This window comes from Oratosquilla oratoria, chromosome 41 (assembly GCF_046742065.1).
Source record: "Oratosquilla oratoria isolate Oo_2021 chromosome 41, ASM4674206v1, whole genome shotgun sequence".
NCBI lineage: Eukaryota > Metazoa > Arthropoda > Malacostraca > Stomatopoda > Squillidae > Oratosquilla > Oratosquilla oratoria.
The window spans coordinates 13,588,265-13,612,543 of NC_134817.1; the positions used below are offsets into that span (position 1 = coordinate 13,588,265).

A 24,279-nucleotide genomic window follows, 5' to 3' on the forward strand; every position below is an offset into this window, starting at 1 on the left:
CATATCAAACATCTCATCCTGATGGTTTGACACCAGAACAAACTGTCTCCTCTACTTCTGTTACTTGATCCTCAACTCAATCACTACAACACTTGAAAGTTGGTGTTTAACCTTTCCACTGTCAAAATGACTTCAGCAAAAGGGTCAACTTACAAACAACCCACATACACAACTCAATTTTTTTTCATTTTTTTTTTTTAATGCCATCCAATTCTTTCCAAACTGAATAAATACACAAGGTTAACAGTAATATTGAAAATTCTTGAAGGCACATTGACTTGCATTTTCATATATAGACTGTGCTCCCATGGCTTCCTACATTTAACAGTGCCTCCCTTTCCCCATATTTACTCCTCATGTAATCATGATATTCCTTTCCCATTCATAAATGACTAAAGTACTTGGAAAAAGGACTGCAGAACTTAAGACTGAACTACACAAATTTTTGCTTCCACATGTGCAGTGGGAGAGATGCAGGGATGACCAGTCATCCAGGAGCCAAGATAAGATGGGGGTGGGAGAGAGGAGTACGTTGGGATGGAATGGGTGGGAGTGGATTTATGCCCCCTTTTTTTTCTACCTCCCTTGTGAGGGGGAAATAGCCATTGGTATAAGTATATTTTGTCAAATTTGGATCACAATTTTGTGTACACATGGAGATAAGCTTTGAATATTTTGGTACAACTAAACTTTATGTGCAAAATGGCACATCAGATTTTCTTTTTTATATTCTCTCCCAATGTTTACATTTGTAATCTAAGTTTCCACTGGCCATTAAAATGCAATATACTATTTATCTAACATTGAAAATCAGAATTAAAATACCCAATTCATTTCACTGAAATGAATTGAGGTTACATACAGAACCAGATTTTTTTCTTTAAGCCAAAGCAACAACAGTTTTTACATAACCTAAGCTGTGTTGCCATTTTAGATTCTCAACATTTCACATCTTTGGTAATACAACGATAAACAACAAATGAAAACAAATTTCAATGTTTAAAATCATTACACATTTCTTAATTTTTAAATGCATACTTCCCAGAGAAAGCAGTAAGGAACTTGCACTGCCTTTCTTCCATGTAGTAAACACACGGCCTTGTGCCTCCACAGTCCCTGCTGTCCAGACCAGCTTAACTTCAGTCTGATTAGCAAACGGTGACAGCACAATATGCGAGTCATCTTGCTAAATTTGAGTTTTTGCTCTTGCCATTTCCTCATTCTAGGGTGACAAAAAATGTAGCATAGCTTGTAATGACAATGTTATGTGATGCATCTGAACAGTCAATTTGGTGTATCAGCAACTCATACTTTACATCTCGCAATCATTCACCAGTTCACTAAAACGTACAAAATATTTCCAATGTTCACTGTTTCATCTATACAAGGCCACATAGGAGGATCTTACTGAAGAGTCAACAGAAACTAAGTCTTCCAAAAGTACTCCTGTGGGTCTTCTTGCAGCTGAATCTGGATTACCTTGGGAGCCAAATCAGGAGACAGACCTGACCAAAGCCAAATTTTCTATTACGTTTACATGTATAAAGTTGTCAACCTGTTTGACAGATCTTTGGCATAATCACTTCATTAGCTTGTACCATCCATTACAAGTACCCTTCACTATGCAATACCATCTTGCATTGTAAATGCAAATTATGCCCTACATGAATCCACACAATTCTTGATAAGACATTTACTGTTTATCAAGCATTACCATCATTTATTTGCAGTAAACCAACACACCTCGGTGCTTTGTCCATCATCACAATCCCGATATCACTGTGTCCACACCAAACTGCCTACATGACATTCACTTTGGTGTTCACGGGTTCTGCTTCGCCCCCCCACTTCAACTTAAAGGTTCCTGCTCTCCACGAGATGAGTGGGTTCCACAGTGCATGAAGGAAAAGGAAGAGACAGCTGACTTCACGGAATAGCCAACTGATGACGAATTCGAACTTGCTGAAGGGAGGAGGCCCATTCTGCAATGATAATTTTAAATTACAATTTCAGTATGTGAAACCCCTTGTTTTTGTGTTACATTCTTAAAAAATATACCATGTATGCATTTTCTTAATACTGAAATAGACATGCATAAGTTCATATTGACATCTAGATTAATGTACAATTTATTTACATACATACACCAAGAGCTTTTCTGCCCCATACAAGGGAGTTAGCCAAAGTCAAAAGGCATATACCCACTCTGACCCATTTCATCCCCACCCACTCCAATCCCATTCAACCCTCCCTCCCTCTTTTCTTGGCTCCTCCTGGATGATTGGTCATCCCCCCCCCAATTTATGTAATCACCAAAGTTCACAAATACTTATATCTGGTCTATATTGGCTAAATCTATGCAACAATAGTGGCCAATTATATTTCAATCCGATTTAGAATCTTGTTAAAAAAAAATAAATAAATAAATAAATAAAAATAAATAAATCCATTTAATCTCAAATTCAGGCAATGCATTCTAAATTGATGCTTACATACATCAAAATCTAAAGCCACGTCCACACGGTCGAGCACTGTCCGCCGGGCACGAGGGCTTTGCTCGACAACGGGCAATTTCATCGGGCAAACCATCAAACTGTCCGTTCCCGGCGCCATTTGCGGGCAGTGGATGGAGGGCTGACATCGCTGCCAAACGCATGAGGTGAGGTGCGAGCAAAGTTAGCAAACCTGCTCAGTACAGACCGAAGTTACCTTACGCACTATGTCCGCACCTAGTACTAGTGTGTACTTGTCTTGACAAGACATGCTATTGGTGCTATGCTTTTCCTCATATTTGTCTCTTGCCTTTGTATATATGGCTCCACTTTCGAAAGGAGAAAAGAAAAGCTGCTTATGTTCATTCTCATGTAACTGCAAAACAATTGTTCATTTTCATCCTGCAATTCACGTAGGATTGTCACTGAGCTTCCCATTAAATCACATCTTTGTAACCACTCCCGGCATCAGGCATGTCTCCGTGATTTCTTGTTTTTCTTTTTAATGCAGGCAACAATTATAATGCTGTAAAGTGCTACCTTCTTTCCAAGTATGGCGGGAACCATGGTTATCGTACCGCACTGAATCACTCCCTCCCAACCTCTGCTTGCGGCCAACTAACCTCCAACCACCATCGTCAGCTGTGTGGACACTTTGCGGGCAGAGTCTGCGGACTTTGCCCGGTAAGGGCAAAGTCTGCCAGGCACAGCTCGACCGTGTGGACGTGGCATAAGACAACAGGCAGGGCCATACCTTGCCATGAGTACTTAGAAGGTAGAGGGCAGAGGATGGGGGAGAGGAGTAGGTAGTGGTTGTGTGTGGATGATATTTTGACACTGCCCAAAGTGATACCTACTAGTCTTCTCTATTTTCCATACGAGGGGGACAGAGGTGTGTGTGTGTGTATGGGGGGGTTGCTGTGGATGTGCTGTGTCTTGCTGCATTGTTTCTGACTCAGGCAGTGGGTAGAAGACAGGGATAACCCTTCATCTACTAGGAGCCAAGATGAGAGGGAATAAAATGGATGGGAGTGGGCGAGTGCCTTTCATTTGGCTACCTCTCTTATAAGGGGGAAAAAGCCCATGTATATAGACTTAGAAGTTTGGAAGCAATTGATGTCCCTTTTTAGGAAGGCATGGCAGAGGAGAGGGTGATGGTGGTGATACGATGCAGTAACAAAATTTTTCCCCTGTAAAACTAGTATACATCTCCATAAATACTTACCTGTACAATATTGAGCAATATCCAGTCAGCAAGAGACCAGGTGAGAGTATGGAAGAGAAAGAAGGTGAGGTAGTCGGCAGAGAGAAGGACAGTAGCAGCCCAAGAAGAGAGAAGGCCGAGGACCATGCACTCGCTTAATGGTTCAAGGAAGATTGTGTGTGGAACCATTGCTATCCGCAGTTTGCACCACCTGTGATGAAAGATTTGCCAAAGTTAAGATCAATCAACATTTTCTCTACCACTATATTTATTTATGCTTTCAGTACAGTGAAAGACTATTATGCTCTGTTTCATATTGAAAGATCATTTTTGCAATTAGACCATTTTGTGTGTGGTCAGTCAAATAAAATCACGAGCCTAAACAAAAATCTGAAGATGAATGCTATAATATTTAAGGGAGCACTATAGCCTAGTGTATAAAACTTATGCAGTGGTACCTCTACATGGGTTTTTATAGTGTTCTTAACATACTCCCAACAACAAACTGTTCATCACTGGAGCTCACCTTGAAAGTCGACGCAAGAAACCTTGGACTTTACACAAGCCTGCATTTTGCCAGGCTGGTTGTGAAGAAATCCGAATACCCCAACCACGCTCTTGAATGTGCTTAGCAAAGAAATAGTCTTCGGCTAGGTAGTTACCAAACGCGCTGATACCTGAAATAAAGTTAAGATTCTAAGTGAGGAGGGATGGTGAATGTATACATATATCATACAATTAATCCTCTTAATATGGACACCCAACAATTCTATTCTGAAGTGTAAATCGAAAAATGGAAGGTAGGTTTTAGTTAAAATTGGGACTCCCTTCACTCTGTAGTCTGCCCTCGACATAAGTTATAGCAAAAGACCTTGCTACAACATGAGCTCTTATGGGATGACAAACCAGGAAGTACTTTTTACAAGTACACTTGTTCATAATGTATACTGCTCAAGAGTTCTCTTTCATCCTTTGAATTTAACGCATGACTAAACAGGATATCAAGTTCTCTTGAAAGAGTCCATTGAGAGAATACTCCAATCTAAAATCATAAATGAATTTTAACCGATTACTGGAGACATTTGTGTAGCTCCATTTGTAGACTTTAGGTCAATTTAGTACATATACAAGCTTCTGCCACATCACCCACAAGTTAGCCAATTGGAAATTTGCAATCTGTATCTTTACATTCTTTTGAAACCACTTTAATTTATAATCTGTTTTTCATTTACATTCAACAAGCTATTTCCATTCAACGTATCCCAATACAAGTGTTCTTTTCAGGAAAAGCCGAATGGAATCTTGAATGAAAGCTCAATTCATTTGTAAAGTCCTGAGGTGAACATAGTTTCATGATTCATGTTTTTAGATTTTTGTGACAATCTTAACATGCTTTTCATTTTGAAACTTTTAAATTTGTTCCTGGGTTAATCAATTAATACTTTGGCTTTTCAGGGATTGATTAATCAACCTTGGGTTCCTCCTGTAGTCTAGTGATCAATTTGGGGCACATGAAGAATTGTCATCCCAGAACGCCCACATGAAGAATAGTCACCCCAAGAGATCCCACCTGAAGAACTGTCACCCCATACGTCGAATATCAAGAGTGGAATAACGATTAGGTTAGGTGAAATTGAATGAAGGTTATGATTACTGTCATCAACTTATACAAACGAAGAATTGTAAGCCCAGGATGGCCCACATGAAGAATTGTCACCCTGTCGAAGTCTGGGGTGACGATTCTTCATGTGATCCATTAATTTTCATGTATGTTGTCCAGGTGCCAGCAAAATGACACTTTTATGCAGACCAGCAGCACCTGGCAATACATCTTACCTCCAGCCTCATCCAGGACCTTTTTTCTCATGAGACACGACATGCCGGTGCAGCAATTGACGCCAAAGCCGAGTGCGTCAAGCAGACCGAGGAACAAGTACATCCTAGCGTGCCCTGTGCCAAAGTACACCTGTTGGAGCAGAGATGAAAATCAAGTGACTTGTTAAAAAAAAAAATAATAATAAAATAAATAAATAAATGAATAAAATAAATAAAATAAATGAAAATAAATTAGCTTGGTATCTTCACAACTGAGAGAACTCCTGTCCACTCATAAAGGGGGAGGGATGGAGCCATTATCATGGCCTCATACAAGGAGTTCAAATTACCATGGTTTCAGACATACAACAGCACTAAGGAACAACGCATCTGCAATACCTTCTCGAGTATGGCGGGCCAGCCCTTCCTGTCGGTGGTGTAGGGCATCTGGTGCACGATCCCCACGTCGGGTGTCATGTGGGCTACCATGTCGGTGAGCGTGTCCTCCTTCATGAAAAGCCCCGCATCAGATATGAGGAGCAGCTCGTGCTTGGCGGCCTGGTAGCCTGGGTTCATGTTGTTGATTTTTGGGTTGACACCCACGGTGCTGCCCCCTGCAAAGACCGGCAAGGTGGTAAAACTGTCTAAAATTGTATGTTCTTTGGAACCACCACCCAAAATTTCCCTTCAACCCTGGGGCATGCTTTGTCACTTGTAGTATTCTGCAGAGGATGGGTGGACTATGCCTCGAACAATGTCTTGGTGGACCCGACTCCATCCACTTAAGGCTCTGGTGCACTCAGCCTTTAAATGATACCAGAAGATTTTATTTGCACAAGGAAACTTCTTAGCCAATTTATGGGTGATTGTATAAAACATGGGAGATGGGTGAAGATAGGAGGGGAAACAATATTATAAAAAAAAAAAATATATATATATATATATATATATAAAACAATAGTATGACAACTACATTAACAATATTACAGTAGTGACATACATATAACCAAAGTAACATGAACAAGAGTCCATCGTGCCTTACCGATGAAGAGGGAGGCATCAACTGATGGGTACTTGTTCATCAGTTGTCGCACACTCATGATGCACTGGTCGCCCTCCTCCTGCACACACAGCAGCAATTCGAACTGCAACATCGAGAAGAACATCACGTGACCCTTAGGTCTCGTCTCTGGCGGGAGGACACTTGTGTGTTGCCCTTGACCCGAGCAAGGTGGCGGGTGTCAGGGGGTGATCCTCCAGCCACGAGGTGCTCAGGTGGGAGGATGAAGGGGGAGACAGGAACGGGGGAGTTGTTAGCAGGAGGAGGGAGGAGGTGGAAGCAGGAGGAGGGAGGAGGTGGAAGCAGGAGGAGGGAGGAGGTGGAAGCAGGAGGAGGGAGGAGGTGGAAGCAGGAGGAGGGGGGAGGTGGAAGCAGGAGGAGGGTGGAGGTGGAAGCGGGAGGGGGAGGGGAGTTTAATGGGTTGTATTTGGGTGAAGTGGGTGGGGGGGACTTGCCTTTATCAGGGGGGAAAGACAGAAATATAATAGATAATCTTGTTCTTTCTTGATTTTTTCTGCCCGAAGCCAAATCTTATTCTATAATGGCGTCCTTAAATGTATAAAAATCGCCTGGCGACATCCAAACTAAGACAGGCTATATCAAGAAGTCACTTTTTGTGATGAATAAAATCGCCCGGCGGCAGCCAGGCTCGACAATAACCAGAATTAAATTAATAGAGAGCTTCTCTCATGAAGACATATTATGACAGCTGGGCAGGCCTCGTGGTAATGGTTTTAAATGGGACTAATTTTGTGAAGGAAATAGACAAGACTTGGTTTACCAACAGACTGGTTAACGAAGGGAGTAAACTTAGTCACCATGTAGTGAGCTCTGAAACAATTGATGAATGGAGATGACTAACGGTAAGGGACATGGAACGGCCTTGTGTAGGCCTTATGGTCTCTTGCACTCTATTCTTACAAGACAGTTTGACAAGAGTTGATGCAGTGCCACCTGGCACCAGCTACAGACAACTGACACCAGCTGCAGTCTCATTCGCCGCCTTAATACATTGGCCCAGTGCTCTAAGGTCGCCCAGAGAGAGGAGCTTTCGGTCCAGGGCAAGTCGGACAAGATCCTATTCTGACGTTATGACGTCATCGATAAAGGTCACGTGGAGTGTGACGTCACTACCCCCCTCCACACGCACACGCATACATAGGGCAAAGGAAGAAGGTCAAGGAGGGTATAAAACACAACTTGGTTACCAGTCAACAAGTACAGCTGCGCAAACAAGTTTTTCCAACCACTTTCCCGTGTGCATATTTCGGCTGGCAACAACGGTCGTAGGATATAGTCAGTATATAAAAATGTCGACATTTTTTATTTCTGTGAGTAAAACTAAAACTGGTACACTTTTTAAAATGCAAAAAGTTAAACACTTCAATAACAATGCATCCTTGGAAATTTTCTTTTCTTATTTTTCATGTGTATGAAATGACAATTTGAAAACATCTTTACGAAGTTTCCAGCGAGATGCAAGTCACTGTGGGTCAATCACCGAGTAAATGAATAAATATCATGATTACTCATATTTATTGATTAATTAATCTATTTATTTTTGCAAATATGCATTTTTCTTTTAGCTTAGTGGAAATGCAAATGCTTAGTGCATCCAAAGATGTCTGACCAAGATCATTCGGAGTTGCAAATACGTTTATCTGCAATATTTCCAGTGACGTCATTACATGCTTTGATTGGCCAATCAGTCTGGGCAAGAATCACGTCAAATATACAAAAACGAGTAAATATATAAACAAGTGAACAAATAAAAAATATATGATTTTTTATTTTATATCTTTGATTTTCCCGCTCAAAGCGCTATGCAGTCACCGCCAGTCACTGGGGCTTACGAATGAAGACGCGAGAGGGAAGTAAACGCGCTACAGCGGTTTCCCGCTGGCTATGTACAGTCACGAACTAAAGTTTTGACTCGTGCCAAATTTTCTACAATGTAAACAGGATTATTTTTGTCGGGTACGTAATATATCTTCCTGTTTGTTTAGTTTATTGTTAGATCATTTTCTTGAATAGACGAGAAAAATGTAAAGTCTAATCTTGTATCAAAACTTTTGACCGTGACTGCACACACACACACACACACATATATATATATATATATATATATATATATATATATATATATATATATATATATATATATATATATATATATATATATATATATATATATAATGTCTTGTAAGAATCGTGGTCACATTCTCCTTCCTTTTGGATGGTTGGACCCAGAAAATCGCCTCTATGGGAAACCAGTTAGCCTATTCGACTTAGTTTATTTCAGAATGAAGGGTCCTCTTTTAAACTGTTTCACAAATTAAATGACAGTGAGTCACCACCATAGTCTTGGACCACGTGTTGGACTTGTGACAGACAGCTTTTTCCCTCCCGTAAGAGAGCTCAGAACTCGTATATGAAAGTGCGTGTGTGTGTGTTTGTGCAATTATTAACAATTAACCCCCCAAAAAAACTAACAACTTAAGAGTCGGGTGGGGGAAGGGGGGAGATGACTTATGCCTCCCCTCTCTCTCCCTCCCTCTCTCTTTCTCCCACCCTCTCTCTTTCTCTCTCCCTCCCTCTCTCTCTCTCTGGGAGAGGAAAGAGCACACGAAACAGAGTCAAGGCTGCCTAGCTTCTCCCCAACCAACTCACCCATCTTGCCCGTCGCCTCCAAGGTCGATGGTGCCACTAGTGCCATTGATAATAATAAAACAAATTAATAAATAAATGAATAAAAAATGTACTCATCTTTTACTTTTCATTCTTATTTATCTATTCATAATTCTATTTATTCGTTTATTTTTTCTAATTTATAAAAGTTTTGATTAATTATATACGGCGCTCCATATTCTCACTATAAAATACTACTACTAATAATAATAAACAATAAATTGAAATCTATTAATAAAAACAAAACAACTTGCGGCATTTCCGTTCCGCCAACTGAAGCAACACCGCAAGCGGCAGCAGCTGCGGCGGCGGACAGTCAAGGAAGATATTGGGTCCACGTCTGGTGCGGCTCGATCCACGTCCACAGCCGCAAGCTGGTTGCGACCGGAGCTTAGTAGCTCAACCCTCACTTGTACCAGCCTAGCTAGATTCCTAGATTCCCAATCCTATTTTCTCTAGCACCTCTCTATAGATCACTTATCAACTAAAAAAAAAAAAAAAAAAAGAACTCGAAAAGGAGAACGAGACCGTTAACACGAGAAACCGCGACCTCAAGACACCATCGCCACCACCAGCCTCTCCTCCTCTTCCTCCTTCTCAAAGGGGGAGCACCTCTCCCCAACCCCCCTCCGAGGACTCACCTTCGGGTAGTTCATGGTGAAGAAGGTCTGCAGGTTGGCCATGAGGGCCGGGTCGTTGGGCGTCCCCACCAGAGGCTTGAGCACGGACACGCCCAAGACGCCGCCCTCGCCGTCTCCGCTGGGCGCCCGTCTCTGATGGAGCTTCCGGTACCTGTCCAACAAAGAACAAAACGAAAACAAATTAATCAAATGGACGTTATCTTTTGTTTTAATTTATTTGTTTTTTAATCTGGTTGCCGGTAAAAGATTATATTCGGCTGGAGGACGAAATGCTATGCGGCAGACACACGAAGAAGATTTATATGGTGTTATATCAAAGCCCTCTTTCCAAGCCGGATTTATAAACGATCAAATCCCCTTTCTAACAAGGTAAAGAGGATCGGAACCTCTGTACACGAGTTTAATAGGATCAGAACCCCCCTTCCCTGTAGACTCATAGGGACTCCCACGGACTGAGAGGGAGTACAGGGGAAGAGGGAGTCACTCCCTCACTCACTCCGGAAGCAGAGTCAGTTTTTCAGAATTTCCTGACGAGACTAAGGGTGCACGGGCGCACACGCACGCACACATGAGGGTGAGGGAGGGGGGAAGGAAGGAAAGAGGGGGAGGAGGAAATGGAGAGTAGGTAGGGGAGAAAGAGGGAAATTAGGAGAGGGAAGGGGGGGAAGGGAAGAGGAAAGGGAAGGGGGGAGGAAGGGAGAGGGACGGAGGAGAGGGAGGCGGAAGGAAGAAAGGGCGAAGGGAAAGGGAGAAGGCAAGGGAGAAGGGAAGAGGGGAGAAAGGAAAGGGAAGAGGGAAAAGGAAGGGAAGAGAAAAAAGGAAGGGAAGAGGGAAAAGGAAGGGAAGAGGGAAAAGGAAGGGAAGAGGGAAAAGGAAGGGAAGAGGGAAAAGGAAGGGAAGAGGGAAAAGGAAGGGAAGAAGGAAAAAGAAGGGAAGAATGAAAGGGGAGAAGGGATGGGAGGGAGGGGGGGCGAGAGGGGGAGAAGGCAAGGGAAGAAGGGAAGGGGAGAAGGGAAGGGGAGAAAGGAAGGGATGGGAGGAAAGAGGACCGAGAGGGGGGGGGAGGAAGGGGAACGGGAAACGAATAGGGGGAGAGTGGGGGTGACGTAAGGGGGAAGGGGGAGGAGAGAAGGGATGCTGACTGTGAGGGTGGCTGAGAAGAGAGGGTGGGAGAGAAGAAAGGAAGGAAGGAAGGAAGGGAGGGAGGGAGGAGGAGAAATCGTCCAATGAAAAACAAACTAAAGAAACACCACGAGGAGGAGGAGGAGGAGGAGGATGAGGGAGGAAGGAAATGGATGGGGGGAGGGGGAAAGGGGATAAGAACAGGATAGAGGAGAGGGGAGAGAGAGAGAGAGAGGAGGGGGTGTGGGAGACAGGAGAAATGGGAAGGTGGGGGGGAAGGGAGGAGAAGGAGAGATGTAGAATATGAGGAAGGAGGAGGACGAGGAAGGAGATGGAGGAGGAGGAGAGGGAGGAGGAGGAGGAGAGGGAGGAGGAGAGGGAGGAGGAGGAGGAGAGGGAGGAGAGGGAGGAGGAGAGGGAGGAGAGGGAGGAGGAGGAGGAGAGGGAGGAGGAGGAGGAGAGGGAGGAGGAGGAGAGGGAGGAGGAGGAGAGGGAGGAGGAGGAGAGGGAGGAGGAGGAGAGGGAGGAGAGGGAGGAGGAGGAGGAGAGGGAGGAGGAGGAGAGGGAGGAGGAGGAGGAGGAGAGGGAGGAGGAGGAGGAGAGGGAGGAGGAGGAGGAGAGGGAGGAGGAGGAGAGGGAGGAGGAGGAGGAGAGGGAGGAGGAGGAGGAGGAGAGGGAAGAGATGGAGGAGGAGAGGGAAGAGATGGAGGAGAGGGAGGAGGAGGAGAGGGAGAGGGAGGAGATGGAGGAGATTGAAAGGGAGGATGGGGAGGGAGAAGAGGTAAGAGGGAGTGAGTGAGATGGAGAGGAGGTGGAAGAGGGAGCGGGAGGAGGAGGGGAGGAGATGGAAAGGGAGGAGAAAGGGGAGGAGGAAGGGGAGGGGAAGAACACGCAAGGGAAGAACAAAGAGGAGCAGGAGGAGGCCTACTGGCCCTTACCTGGGGCCGTTTCTGTTAACTACACTAATCTACACTGAAGAAACAGGACAGCAAGAAGGAAGGATAGGAGGAGGAGGGAGGAGATGAGGGAGGAGAAGGGAAATGGCATGGGAGGAGGAGGAGGGAGATGGAGAAGGAAGGAAGGAAGGAGAGGAGGAGGAGGAAGCGGAGGGAGGAGGAGAAGGGAAATGGCATGGGAGGAGGAGGAGAAGGGAGATGGATGAGGAGGAGGAAGGAGATGGGGGAGGGAAGAGGAAGGAGTGAGGAGAGGGATAGGGTGATGGGGAGGGAGGAGGAGGGAGTGAGGAGATGAAGAGGGAGGAGGAGGAGGATGTGGAGGAGGGAAGAGGTGGAGAGGGAGATGAGGAAGGGGAAGGGGAAGGGAAGGGGAGAGGGAAGAGGAAGGGGAGGGGGGAGGAGGAAGGGGAGGGGGAAGGAGAGGGGGAGGAAGGAGATGGAGAGGGGGAGGAGGAAGGAGATTGAGAGGGAGGAGGAAGAAGGGAGAGGATGATTAGGAAGAGAGGAATGATGAACATGAGGAAGAGAGGGGGGGTAGAGACGAGGAAGAGAGGAGGCGGAAGAAAAGAAGAGGAAGTGGAGAGGAGAAGAGTAAGAAGTCGAGGAGGAAGAGAAGTGGAGGAAGAAGAGGAAGAAGAGATTAGAAGAAAGGCGAGGAAAGGAGGATGAAGAGGAAGAGAAGAAAGGAGGATGAAGAGGAAGAGAGGAAGATGATAAAAGAAGAGAAGAGGAAGAGAGGAAGATGATAAGAGAAGTGGGGAAGGAAAGGGGGAGGAGGAGGGGAGGGGGAGGAGGGAAGGAGGAGGAGGGAAGGAGGAGGAGGGAAGGAGGAGGAGGGGGAGGAGGAGGAGGAGGAGGAGGAGGAGAGGGAGGAGGAGAGGGAGAAGGAGGAGGAGGAGAGGGAGAAGGAGGAGGAGGAGAGGGAGGAGGAGGAGGAGGAGGAGGAGAGATGTGTGTGTGTGTGTGTGTGTGTGTGTGTGTGTGTGTGTGTGTGTGTGTGTGTGTGTGTGTGTGTGTGTGAGTGTGTGTGTGAGTGTGTGTGTGAGTGAGAGGCGGCGGCAGAGTGCCGCCTCCTCACCGCTGCTGGCCCCGGTGCCGTTAGCCGGTGCCACACTCCTCCTCCTCCTCCTCCTCGGCTTAAAGGGGGACACGTGAGGAGGAAGTCAAAGTGAGCGGTTTACTCCCAAAGGGCGAGTGCGGCTATGCGACGGGTCTGTCCTGACTTCCCCACCCTACACACCTATCCATCCATCCATCCACTTGGGGTTTGATGGGCAAGGCTGGGAGATGGTTCAAAAACTAAACAAACAAGAAGTAGACAAAGTAGATCAATATATCAATTATTTTTCGACATTATCCTATTGCACCCATCTTCCTCCTCCTCCTCCTGTTGTAACGGGTGCACCTTTCCCGTGATCATTCTCCCCGCCCCCCACCCCCTTTCCGTGGGGGTTTTGACGCTACGAATTCCACCCAACATCACCCAACCTTCCGCGTGTTTCTTCCACAAAAATAAACACGGGGGATGGGTAAGGGGGGGGGGGCTGGCCTAAGGGCTACAGGGGCACATGAACCAACGGGTCTCTCTCTCTCTCTCTCTCTCACTCTCTCTCACTCTCTCCCCCTCTCTCTCTCTCCTGCTGCAGACCACGACAACTGCTGGAGTATTATACCGCAGCAGCTGGAGCCGATGTCTGACCTAGACCGAGACAGACTGTCGGGCTACACTCCCACCACGCCAACTCCCCTTGCTTCTGTGGGAGTTTTCGTCCCAAATCCCAGAGAAAGATTCCTCAACGAAATAACAATAATAATAATAATAATCATATTTGACACCGAATCAATATACATGAAGGGCAGATAATGAAAAGAACACACAGTTCGAAATAATCACAATTGCCGAGGATAACAATAGCCAAGTGACCCTAACTGTGGTGAACAAATCCAGTGACCTGACAATTTCCTTGTGACATTTCTTTATTCCTAACGGTAAATGATGATGATAATATTAATACACGCAGAGCTAAATAAAATCGCCTAACGGCAGAGACTAGAATGCAAAGTGCCATCCAGTGTGTAAGGTGGTTAATATGTGACGTTTACATTCTGGAAAACGTTTCTAGGGTAGCGGGCAGAATGTTCCTGGAAAAACGTTCTTATTAAGACGTCACTAGGAACATTGCTGCTTCTCTAGAAAATACGTTGCTGCGACGTACACACACACACACACAGACCTATCACGCCATTACGAAATTGGAAGCAAAAATAATTCGTGTGTGTGTGTGTGTGTGTGTGTGTGCGTGTGTGTACGCGTGTTGGGAGTCTTGGGTGTTGGGGGGGCAAATTCGGTCACGACTAAGTGCTAAACAAGGATAGGGGCCTTTGCCCCCTTCCCTCCCCCCAACCACCACCGTGGAGGCCCCCCCACTCCAACCTGCCCCCCACCCCACCTTTTTCCTGGAAAAGATCAGATACGGGAGCCTCTACATCGTTCCACCGAGCCCTATGGTCGCCCGCTGGCACCTTTGGTCCGCGAAACTTGACACCTTCCTTACCTGGCGTCCCTTTTCCTTTTATTCTGGCTCCCGCCAGGCGATTTTATTCATCCAGAAAAAAGAAAAAAAAATCGGAGTAACAAGAACACTATAAACGTTCTTGACGTCACAACCTATGACGTATCTGACGTCACAAAACTATGACGTATCTATGACGTCACAACAGGTACGACCCTTGGGCACTGGGAAGACGACCTGGCTCCCTATTCGACGGAATCGATAAGGAGTGAAGAATAACGAGGCCACGGGCCAAGTCGTAACGACCCCTGGGGGGGGGGGGATTCCCTGGTCCTTCCACAGTCGTTATCGCAAAAGGCCACGCCCCCTTCCCCCCGGATGCACCAATCAGAGGAGGGCATTACCGGGTTCTCCCCTTCCCCCCGACACAGCGTTTGGGAGTGGGGAGAGGGAACTCCCGAGGGGTGGGGGGAGGTGTGTGCGCATGCCCCATACTAATAGGAGCAATATCCTCTTTTCATACACAGACAGGCAGGCATGTATGGAGAACGAAGAGACGGGACCCCACATGTGTAGCTCCTTTACTGTAGAGGTATTACCATTGGGTAAATATCTTTCCATTTCTATCTGACATTTCATTAATCTATTTCCTTATAGTATCTGATCCCTATCAGCGTACAAAAAACAGTACTCAAAGAAATATGACCAAACATGGAGACAGCCAAAACAAAATATTCAAAGTTCGTCACGCGGTTGGGGGGGGGGAGAAGGTTCATAGGCACCAATGTTACTTGTGATAGCCTTATCATGAAGCAGGCGAGGTAGAGTCCATTTATTTTTTATCATCAGCACACTGATAAGTGATTACAAGTTCTAAATCTGGGGACAGCAAACTTCTATCAAAGAGAGAGATAAGTGGTTACATCAACTCTTCAACTCTTCCACTGCTGCACAAGTTCCCGATACACCCCTACTGACCAGGATTACCTGGATTTTTCTATGACTGGAGTCCATTCAAAAGTAATCTTGACCATTAAACATCTTCCCAAGTACAGATGCGCCAGTTATCGCTACGTTTTAACTTTTTTTTTTTCTTATTTAATCATTCATTTTCATGACCTGAATACCATTATATATATTTCCTTACAACGTTGGTAAGCGTCTTGGTTTAAGTCTCTCCTCTTTTGTGTGGATACTACACCATTGCTGCATACTCTCATCTAGGGCGGACGAGATCGTGAAAAAAGACATCACTGCTGAGAATAATCATGTACAAACATTCTCACAAAAGGTTTCTTCCTCCTCCTCCTCCCCTTCCCCTTCTTTATATGTACATTTCATTCAATTCAAATCCACACATTATTGAAACGACCTTCGCGAAGAGGACCCACATAACAAAAGCAAGGCAGTGTGACGAATTTAACTGGGCCCGATGGAAGTTAGCATGGCTGGGGTTCAAGTCCTATGGTGCTTGGGGTTCGAGCCCTTCCTTCCTTCTTTCAAGGGCTCTTCCTGATCACGTGACCTCGTGAGCACCCGTCACGAGAACGGCCATGTCGCTGGCAGGTTTCTTCCTCTTCTTCCTCCCCTTTTTCTTTTTCTTCTTCCTCCTCCTCCTCCTCTTCCTCAAACAGCTGCCCCCGTAGTTCCCTGACGTTCACACCACTAACGGCTCCGCTACCTAAGCGAATCTTTACCTCCGACTGTTTGTGCACGTACACACACACACACACACGTTTTCAAGTATATATGCACGTGCACACGTATACACACGCGTCCACACGTATATGCATACGCGTCCACACGTATATGTACACGCGTCCACACGTATATGCACACGCGTCCACACGTATATGCACACGCGTCCACACGTATATGCACACGCGTCCACACGTATATACACACGCGTCCACACGTATATACACACGCGTCCACACGTATATACACACGCGTCCACACGTATATACACACGCGTGCACACGTATATACACACGCGTGCACACGTACATACACACGCGTGCACACGTATATCCACACGCGTCCACACGTATATCCACACGCGTCCACACGTATATCCACACGCGTCCGCACGTATATCCACACGCGTCCACACGTATATACACACGCGTCCACACGTATATACACACGCGTCCACACGTATATACACACGCGTCCACACGTATATACACACGCGTCCACACGTATATACACACGCGTCCACACGTATATACACACGCGTCCACACGTATATACACACGCGTCCACACGTATATACACACGCGTCCACACGTATATACACACGCGTCCACATGTATATCCACACGCGTCCACACGTATATACACACGCGTCCACACGTATATCCACACGCGTCCACACGTATATCCACACGCGTGCACACGTGTATCCACACGCGTGCACACGTATATACACACGCGTGCACACGTACACACACACGCGTGCACACGTACACACACACGCGTGCACACGTATACACACATGTAGACAATATACTGTACACACACACACACACACACACGTACAAACGTATACACACATTATATACAATTACAAGACATGAAGGGCACCGAGACTGAGTGTTGGGTTGTTTCGTTCATTCACCAACTATGACCTCTCTCTCTCTCTCTCTCTCTCTCTCTCTCTCTCTCTCTCTCTCTCGGGGGGATTCTTTCTTGAATAGACCCATGGGAGGCAGGGAGGACGAGGAGGGGAGGGAGGAGGGAGGACGGGGAGGTAAGGAAGAGAGGAGGGGAGAGAGGACGGGGAGGAAAGGAAGAGAGAGAAGGAAAGGAAAGAGGATGAAGAGAAAGAAGAGAATGGAGATGAAGAGAAGGAAAGGAAGAGAAGGAAAGGAAGAAGAGGGAGGAAAGGAAGGAGGGGGAGAATGAAGAGGAGAAGGAAGAGAAGGAAGAGAATGAAGAGGAGGAAAAGAAGAGGAGGAAAAGAAGAGGAGGAAAAGAAGAGGAGGAAAAGAAGAGGAGGAAAAGAAGAGGAAGAAAAGAAGAGGAGGAAAAAGGAGGAGAAGGAAGAGGAAGATAGGTGGAGTTGTAACCATATCACCACGTACTTCCGCCACCAATATGACCAATAATTTCCACGCACGCACGCACACACACACAGACAGACTCCACCCTCCTCCTCCTCCTGCAGTGCTGTGGAGGAGGAGGAGGATATCCAATGAAGTTTGTTTAACGAAGTCGGATTAATGGCAAGCAGGAGGAAGAGAAGGAAGAAGGAGGAGGAGGAGGAGGAAGAGGAGGCAGAGTAGAAAGCGTAAGATAAGTAAGAGGAGGGGAAGGAAAGTAGGAGAAAGAAGAGGAGGAGGAAGGTGAGAAAGGAGGAGGAGGAAGGTGAGGAAGAGGAGGAGGAAGGTGAGGAAGAGGAGGCAGAGTAGGAGAAGTAAGATGAGGGAAGAAAAGTAGGAGGAGGAGGAGGAGGAGGAGGAGGAATGCGAAATGAGGAAAAAAAAAAGAGTAAGAGGACGAGGGTGGGGATTCCGTGGGAGGTCAGCAGGAGAAAGAGAGAAGGAAAAAGAGGAGGAAGAAGAGGAGAAAGAAGAGGAGAAAGAAGAGGAGGAAGAAGAGGAGGAAGGAGGATGAGGAAGAAGAGGAGGGAGGATGAGGAAGAGGAGGAAGAAGAGGAGGAGGAGGAAGAAGAGGAGGTAGAAGAAGAAGAGGAGGAAGAGGAGGAGGAAGAGGAGGAGGAGGAAGAGGAGGAGGAGGAAGAGGAGGAGGAAGAAGAGGAGGAAGAGGAGGAGGAAGAAGAGGAGGAAGAAGAGGAGGAGGAGGAGGAGCAGCAGGAGGAGGAGCAGCAGGAGGAGGAGGAGGAGGAAGAGGAGGAGGGGGGGGTAGTAGCCGGCGTAGAGGCTAAAACCCGCGTCAGCGCTGATTAAATACGATTCCCCGTGCCTACGTAGCAATCCTTTCCTCCCCATGTAGGGGGAGGAAGAGTCAGCCAACAGCATCTCCCCAACTTCCCCCCCAATCCAACTTGGGGGGATGGGAGGCATCCGTACCCCCCCCCCCCCCCGCTTCTTCCCGCGCGAAACTTAGTTTCATCCTGGTGGGCGCCTGTAAGGCGGCAGGCAGACGAATTCCTTTCGCCCACGGACGATTTCTTTCAAGGAACAACGGGCCTCCTTACCCAAGAGAAGCCCCTATGAGGCCCATCGAATAGAACGACTCTCTTTCATCGCGGGACCACAGTTGCAGGGACCACCCGGTTCTCCATACATCTTTCAAGATCACCAAACAACATGAGAACTCGCTCAGCCAGGGTCAGAGTTCGTTTCTACGGCTCTCACGACCCCAAGATCTTCTATTGGCTGCCCTTCTTATGGGTACGCCCATTTTGATAACAATTAATTATGTTATTGGCTGCCTCCTTGTGGGCACGCCCATTTTTGTAATTATCTAGGAAAACCTGGCATCTCCGAAGTCGTCTTCGGACCTGCCAGCCATGTTTTGTATTAGAACTAGGCAGACCTCAATAAAGAAGAAAACTCACCAACGTGTTTGGAAGTCTCGAACCAACCTTCCAACACGCCAGGCGATTCTGTTCCCACTTGGACCAGGTGGAGGGTACATCGCTATATCCGGTGGCCCTTCCCTCCCTCCCTCCCTCCACCTCCCTCTGAGCAGCCGGGTCGTCCCTCACGCAATGGGCTCCTGCTCTCCCGCGGCGGAGCGAGCGAGGGAGGGGGGGGGGGAGAGGAGGGAGGGGGGGGGGAGAGGAGGGAGTGGGGGGGGGGAGAGGAGGGAGTGGAGCGAGGTGGGAGAGAGAGGAGAGAGGGAGGGGGATAGAGGAGGGAGGGGAGAGAGTGGAGGGAGGGAGAAGGGAGAGTGGAGATGTTGTCACATATATTCCCATATATGTAAGGTGGGAATAGTATTACTTTGGATAACGGCGCCCCGCGATAACGTGGGCGTCAGAATACAGGACGAGTACTGAGGAGGCGTGGGAAGGAGGTCCATCCATACAATGGAGTATTTGTTCTAACACTCAGCCTAGAACGAAGGAGAACGTTTTTAGTTAATTGACCAATGAGGTTCAACCACCATAGACGCAATTCCTATGGGCCAATCAGAGGATTTTGTAGAGAAGAACCAGAGCGCCTTGGGCGTGTCAGAATCAGTTTTAGAGTAGAATGTACGATGTAAAGGTGTCGCCTCGAAGGGGTCGTCGGCTGAAGTAAGTCCTCTGTACTCCCCCTGTATTAGTCGTAAGATCATTAACTCAGCTAGGGTATAATCTAGTGTTTCATGTAGTGGTGTGAAATGTTTATGGTAGTGACTTAGACAGTGTTTTTCGTTGGTAAAGTATTAATTAATTAATTAATCTTCTTTCACCCCCGTTAAAAGTTTTCGAGCGGGAATCTTCTGTTTTGAAACTTATCTACTCATTTGAATGTAGACTTATTTACTCACTTGAATATTCAGTGATTGTAATCCTTCATGTAATCCTATCAACTTTAATGAATAGTGTTAAACGTTATCTGTGCGTTTCATTTTTCTTGATTTTAATAAAATCAAGTGGCGACCTTGTAATTTCTATTGGAGTTATCCCAAAGACATGGGGTCTTGGGAACTCATTTCACATACTTAATCTATTGCAAGTCAGATATGTGAGCGAGATTTGTAACAATGTTTGATACGGTATGGAAAGGCACAAAGTTATGTCTACTGTAACGGAATCAAGTGTACACACACACACACACACACACACACACACACACACATACACACAGTGCAACGCCAGTCCTATTTATAACTATCACTCAGGTTACCAGGACGCCATGCATGCATACAAGGCACACACAGGCAGACACACACACACACGGATACATACGCACGCACGCACGCACACGACCTGATGTAAAATAAATAAATAAATAAAAAATATTCGTTACTTTTGGGGTCAACGTCGCGTGTAGGGCAGACAAGCCAGAGCACCCCACGGAGCTCCAAGTAGACTACGCAACCACGGGAAGGTAAAGGAACCAGGCCCACGGGGGCGTCGACCTGCAGTGTAACGTTCTTCTTCCATACAAGAGTGCGTTATGCTCTCCTCCGTGTTAGCATCTAAAAGAAACATCACCACGACACTCGCTTTTTTTTTTGTTCATTTACTTGTTTTATACAGGTGCATATATATATATATATATATATATATATATATACACACACACATACAGTTATCAACCACAATTCACTTTAAATCTAAGCCATCAACATCGAGAAACTCGAGGAGGCATACATGCAGAAATTGATACGTGGTACAGCTAAGGACTCGAAATATATATATATATATATATATATATATATATATATATATATATATATATATATATATATATATTTATATACGTGTGTGTGTGTGTGTGTGTTTATCTATTGAATTTTTTTTCATTGCATTGGAATAAAAAATCTATCCTGAAACTATATTCAACCAATCTAAACTTCAAAAATCACTTGTGATACTTTTTTTTGACAACGTAAAACTTCAGTTCACTAAAATCGGTTCGCTTCCCTTTCTATTGCTCAAGGTTCTGCTTTAATCACGAAACCCCTAGATGGCTCTGACAAATCATACTCTCCCCCTGAATATCGATTTTTCTATATAAAAATCTTCATTACCTACTAGTTTTAATTACTTCGTTTTCCTGTCTATTCGCTTGTATTTTAATTTTTCCTTTTTCACACACACACATATGGGGACAGGGGTCACTCGTTATATCCAAAGAACCGTTATATCCGATGGTGACACCGGAGAGATCCGTTGTAACCCGAAATTTGTCCGGTATAAGAAATTAGTACGATTAGTAATTACTGTAAACCTTCGCTTTAACGGACGATATGGGGACAGAGTCAGGCGTTTTATCCGAAGACCCGTTATAACCGAGGCTCTCTTATATCCAATGGAAATACCGAGCGAATCCGTTATATCACGAAGTTTGTCCGGCATTAAAAATTAGTAGGATTAGAAACTACTAAGTGATTTACACACACAAACACTACATTTAGTATTATTAATGGAGAAAAAAATAAGACAAGAAAGATTAAGAAAACAGCAATAAACGAGTGAAAAATAATTTTGTATAAAAAAAAAGTTTGAAGAATGTTTTTGAAACATCTACATACCAAGTTTCTTTTCCCTTATTAGGTAGGTATCCAGCCAAGTCGATCCACCCTTCACCCATCCCTCTCCAATTTCCCTTTCATTCTAGCTCCTCTTGGACAAAGGGTCACCCCCCATTTCCCGCCCACTGCCCGGGTCAGAAGCAGTGCAGTAAGTCATAGCACGTCCACAGCAGGGCCGGCCGCTTCGTGTACATGGTCACCCTCCCTCTTGTCCCCTCGTGCAAAAATAAAGACAAGGAGAAATCCCTTCTCGTCGTATCAGTTTATATTCTATTAACAACCATTCTCCATTCATACATATCCCTTGCCTCCTTCCTTCGCTGCTCAACAGACACTCCCCTCCTGCACAAAGCCTGTTCACCCAATCCCATCCATCTCATTCTTGGTCCTCCCCTCAGGTTCACTCCATCCACCCATGCCTTTCACACCACATTCAGTCTTTTAGAAACACATGGCAAGTTAATTTGCTGGGGAGGAGACCAGACTTCGGTACATAAATGTACGAGCCACAGGACAGAAAATGATTCATCTTTAACCTAGTTATAGTTTTTCTTCACTCAATGCAAGTGATACCGTATATGTAACACTTGTGAACTTGTACTAGTGAGTCACCACTATGATCACGTGCTAAGCTCGTGATCGACAATTATAGCTCTTCCAAATGAGAGCTCCATGGTTTGTACTATGGTTCCACTAAGGTTGGTTTGTGCTGTGATGATTTTCAGGCCTGGGCGGGGACCGAACTGGGACAGCTAAATTAGCAGTCAAAGACGATGTCGCTACATCAGTGTAAATGTGCGCGCGCTTGCATGTGTGTGTGTGTGTGTGTGTGTGTGTGTGTGTGTGTGTGTGTGTGTGTGTGTGTGTGTGTGTACGCGCGCGCTTGCATGTATAAGTGCACGTCTGTACCCGCACGTAGAAATGTGTGCCTGCGTGCGTGCGCGCCTTATATAGGACGGACCCGTATCTGTGCGAAAGCTGTAAATATACGCGCAATTCCTTGTCTACTCAAGCGTCCTCACAATCACACAGAAAGATAGAGGGAGAGAGAGAGAGAGAGAGAGAGAGAGAGAGAGAGAGAGAGAGAGAGAGAGAGAGAGAGAGAGAGAGAGAGAGAGAGAGAGAGAGAGAGAGAGAGAGAGAGAGAGAGGGAGGGGGGGAGGGAGGGGAGAGAGAGAGAGGAGAGAGGGGGAGGGAGGGGAGAGAGAGAGAGGAGAGTGAGAGATACAGAGAGAAAGGAGGGGGGAGAGAGAGAGAGAGGAGGGGAGAGAGAGAGAGAGAGAGAAGAGGGGAGAGAGAGAGAGAGAGGAGGGGAGAGAGAGAGAGAGAGAGAAGAGGGGAGTGAGAGAGAGAGGAGGGGAGAGAGAGAGGAGGGGAGAGAGAGAGAGGAGGGGAGAGAGAGAGAGAGGAGGGGAGAGAGAGAGAGAGAGAGATGAGGGGAGAGAGAGAGAGAGGAGGGGAGAGAGAGGAGAGATATGAGGGGAGAGAGGGGAGAGAGAGGAGGGGAGAGAGAGGAGAGGGGGAGAGAGGAGAGAGAGAGAGGAGAGAGAGGGGGAGAGAGTAGAGAGAGGGGGAGAGAGTAGAGAGAGAGAGGGGAGAGGGAGGGAGGGAGAGAGTGGGGCGAGAGGAGAGGAGGGGAGAGAGGGGAAAGATGAGGTGAGAGAGGGAGATAAGGGGGGGAGAGAAAGAAAGAGGGGTAGAGACAGAGAGGGAGAGAGAGAGACAGAGAGAGAGAGAGAGAGAGAGAGAGAGAGAGACAGAGAGAGAGAGAGAGAGAGAGAGAGAGAGAGAGAGAGAGAGAGAGAGAGAGAGAGAGAGCGAGAGAGAGAGAGAGAGACAGACAGAGACAGAGAGAGACAGAGAGACAGACAGAGAGAGAGAGAGTCAGAGAGAGATGGAGAGAGAGAAAGACAGAGAGGGAGAGAGAGAAAGACAGAGAGAGAGACAGAGAGAGACAGAGAGAGACAGAGAGAGACAGAGAGAGAGAGAGAGAGAGAGAGAGAGAGAGAGAGAGAGAGAGAGGGGGGGGTGTCGTACTTACCCATAGACGATGGCGATGAGGTGTATGACCCAAAAGGCGGCCCAGAAGATGAGGATGGCCGAGGCGAGGACGACCTTGTAGATCTGGACGTCTTCCATGGCCGCTGCCCCTCCTCCTGAGGAGGGCTCCTCCTCCAACACCACCTCCTCCTCCTCCTCCTCCTTCAGGGAATCTCTAAGCTCCTGATGGAGGCCTGGAGGTTCAGCTAATTGGGTGACGTTCCCGAAGGAGGCGATGCTGGGGGACGGGAGGATCGGGGCGAGGTGAGCGACAGAGAACAGGACAGCGAGTAGGAGCGTGTGTCCTAACCCTTGACACAGCGTCTCGAGGTGGAGGTGATGAAGTAGGGTGAAGGTGGAGGAGCCGGAGGCAAGGCAATAGGTCGCCCTTGACGCCAACCCCCTCCACACTGGCGTGTACATGGACCCGAGCACTGAGGCGGACCCTCTGGTGATAGCGTAAGCGAGGGACCGTGACCCACGCCCCGCTACAAGGCGGCAGAACAGCCCCTCCGCCCCCTGGTCACAGCCACTTTCGTGACCCCGAGGTCGTAACTAAGTCCACTTCGAGTGGCACTTGAACTCCGTAG

At 46.6% G+C, this 24,279-nt stretch overlaps 1 protein-coding gene across 2 annotated transcripts in view; it reads right to left on the reverse strand.

Moving 5' to 3' along the window:
• Positions 1–209: 209 nt before the first annotated feature.
• GlcT (ceramide glucosyltransferase) overlaps positions 210–24,279 on the reverse strand; it is a 46,791-nt gene continuing 22,721 nt past the window's right edge. For both annotated transcript variants that reach the window (XM_076178060.1, XM_076178061.1), the window contains exons 2-9: positions 23,691–24,279; positions 9,901–10,051; positions 6,554–6,656; positions 5,911–6,125; positions 5,533–5,662; positions 4,223–4,373; positions 3,718–3,907; positions 210–1,982 (exon numbers count right to left, since the gene is read on the reverse strand). The exon at positions 23,691–24,279 is cut by the window's right edge and continues 275 nt beyond it. In XM_076178060.1, coding sequence (XP_076034175.1) covers positions 1,800–1,982; positions 3,718–3,907; positions 4,223–4,373; positions 5,533–5,662; positions 5,911–6,125; positions 6,554–6,656; positions 9,901–10,051; positions 23,691–24,112 — 1,545 coding nt within the window. In that variant the 5' untranslated portion in view covers positions 24,113–24,279 and the 3' untranslated portion in view covers positions 210–1,799. The remainder of the gene's footprint in view (positions 1,983–3,717; positions 3,908–4,222; positions 4,374–5,532; positions 5,663–5,910; positions 6,126–6,553; positions 6,657–9,900; positions 10,052–23,690) is intronic.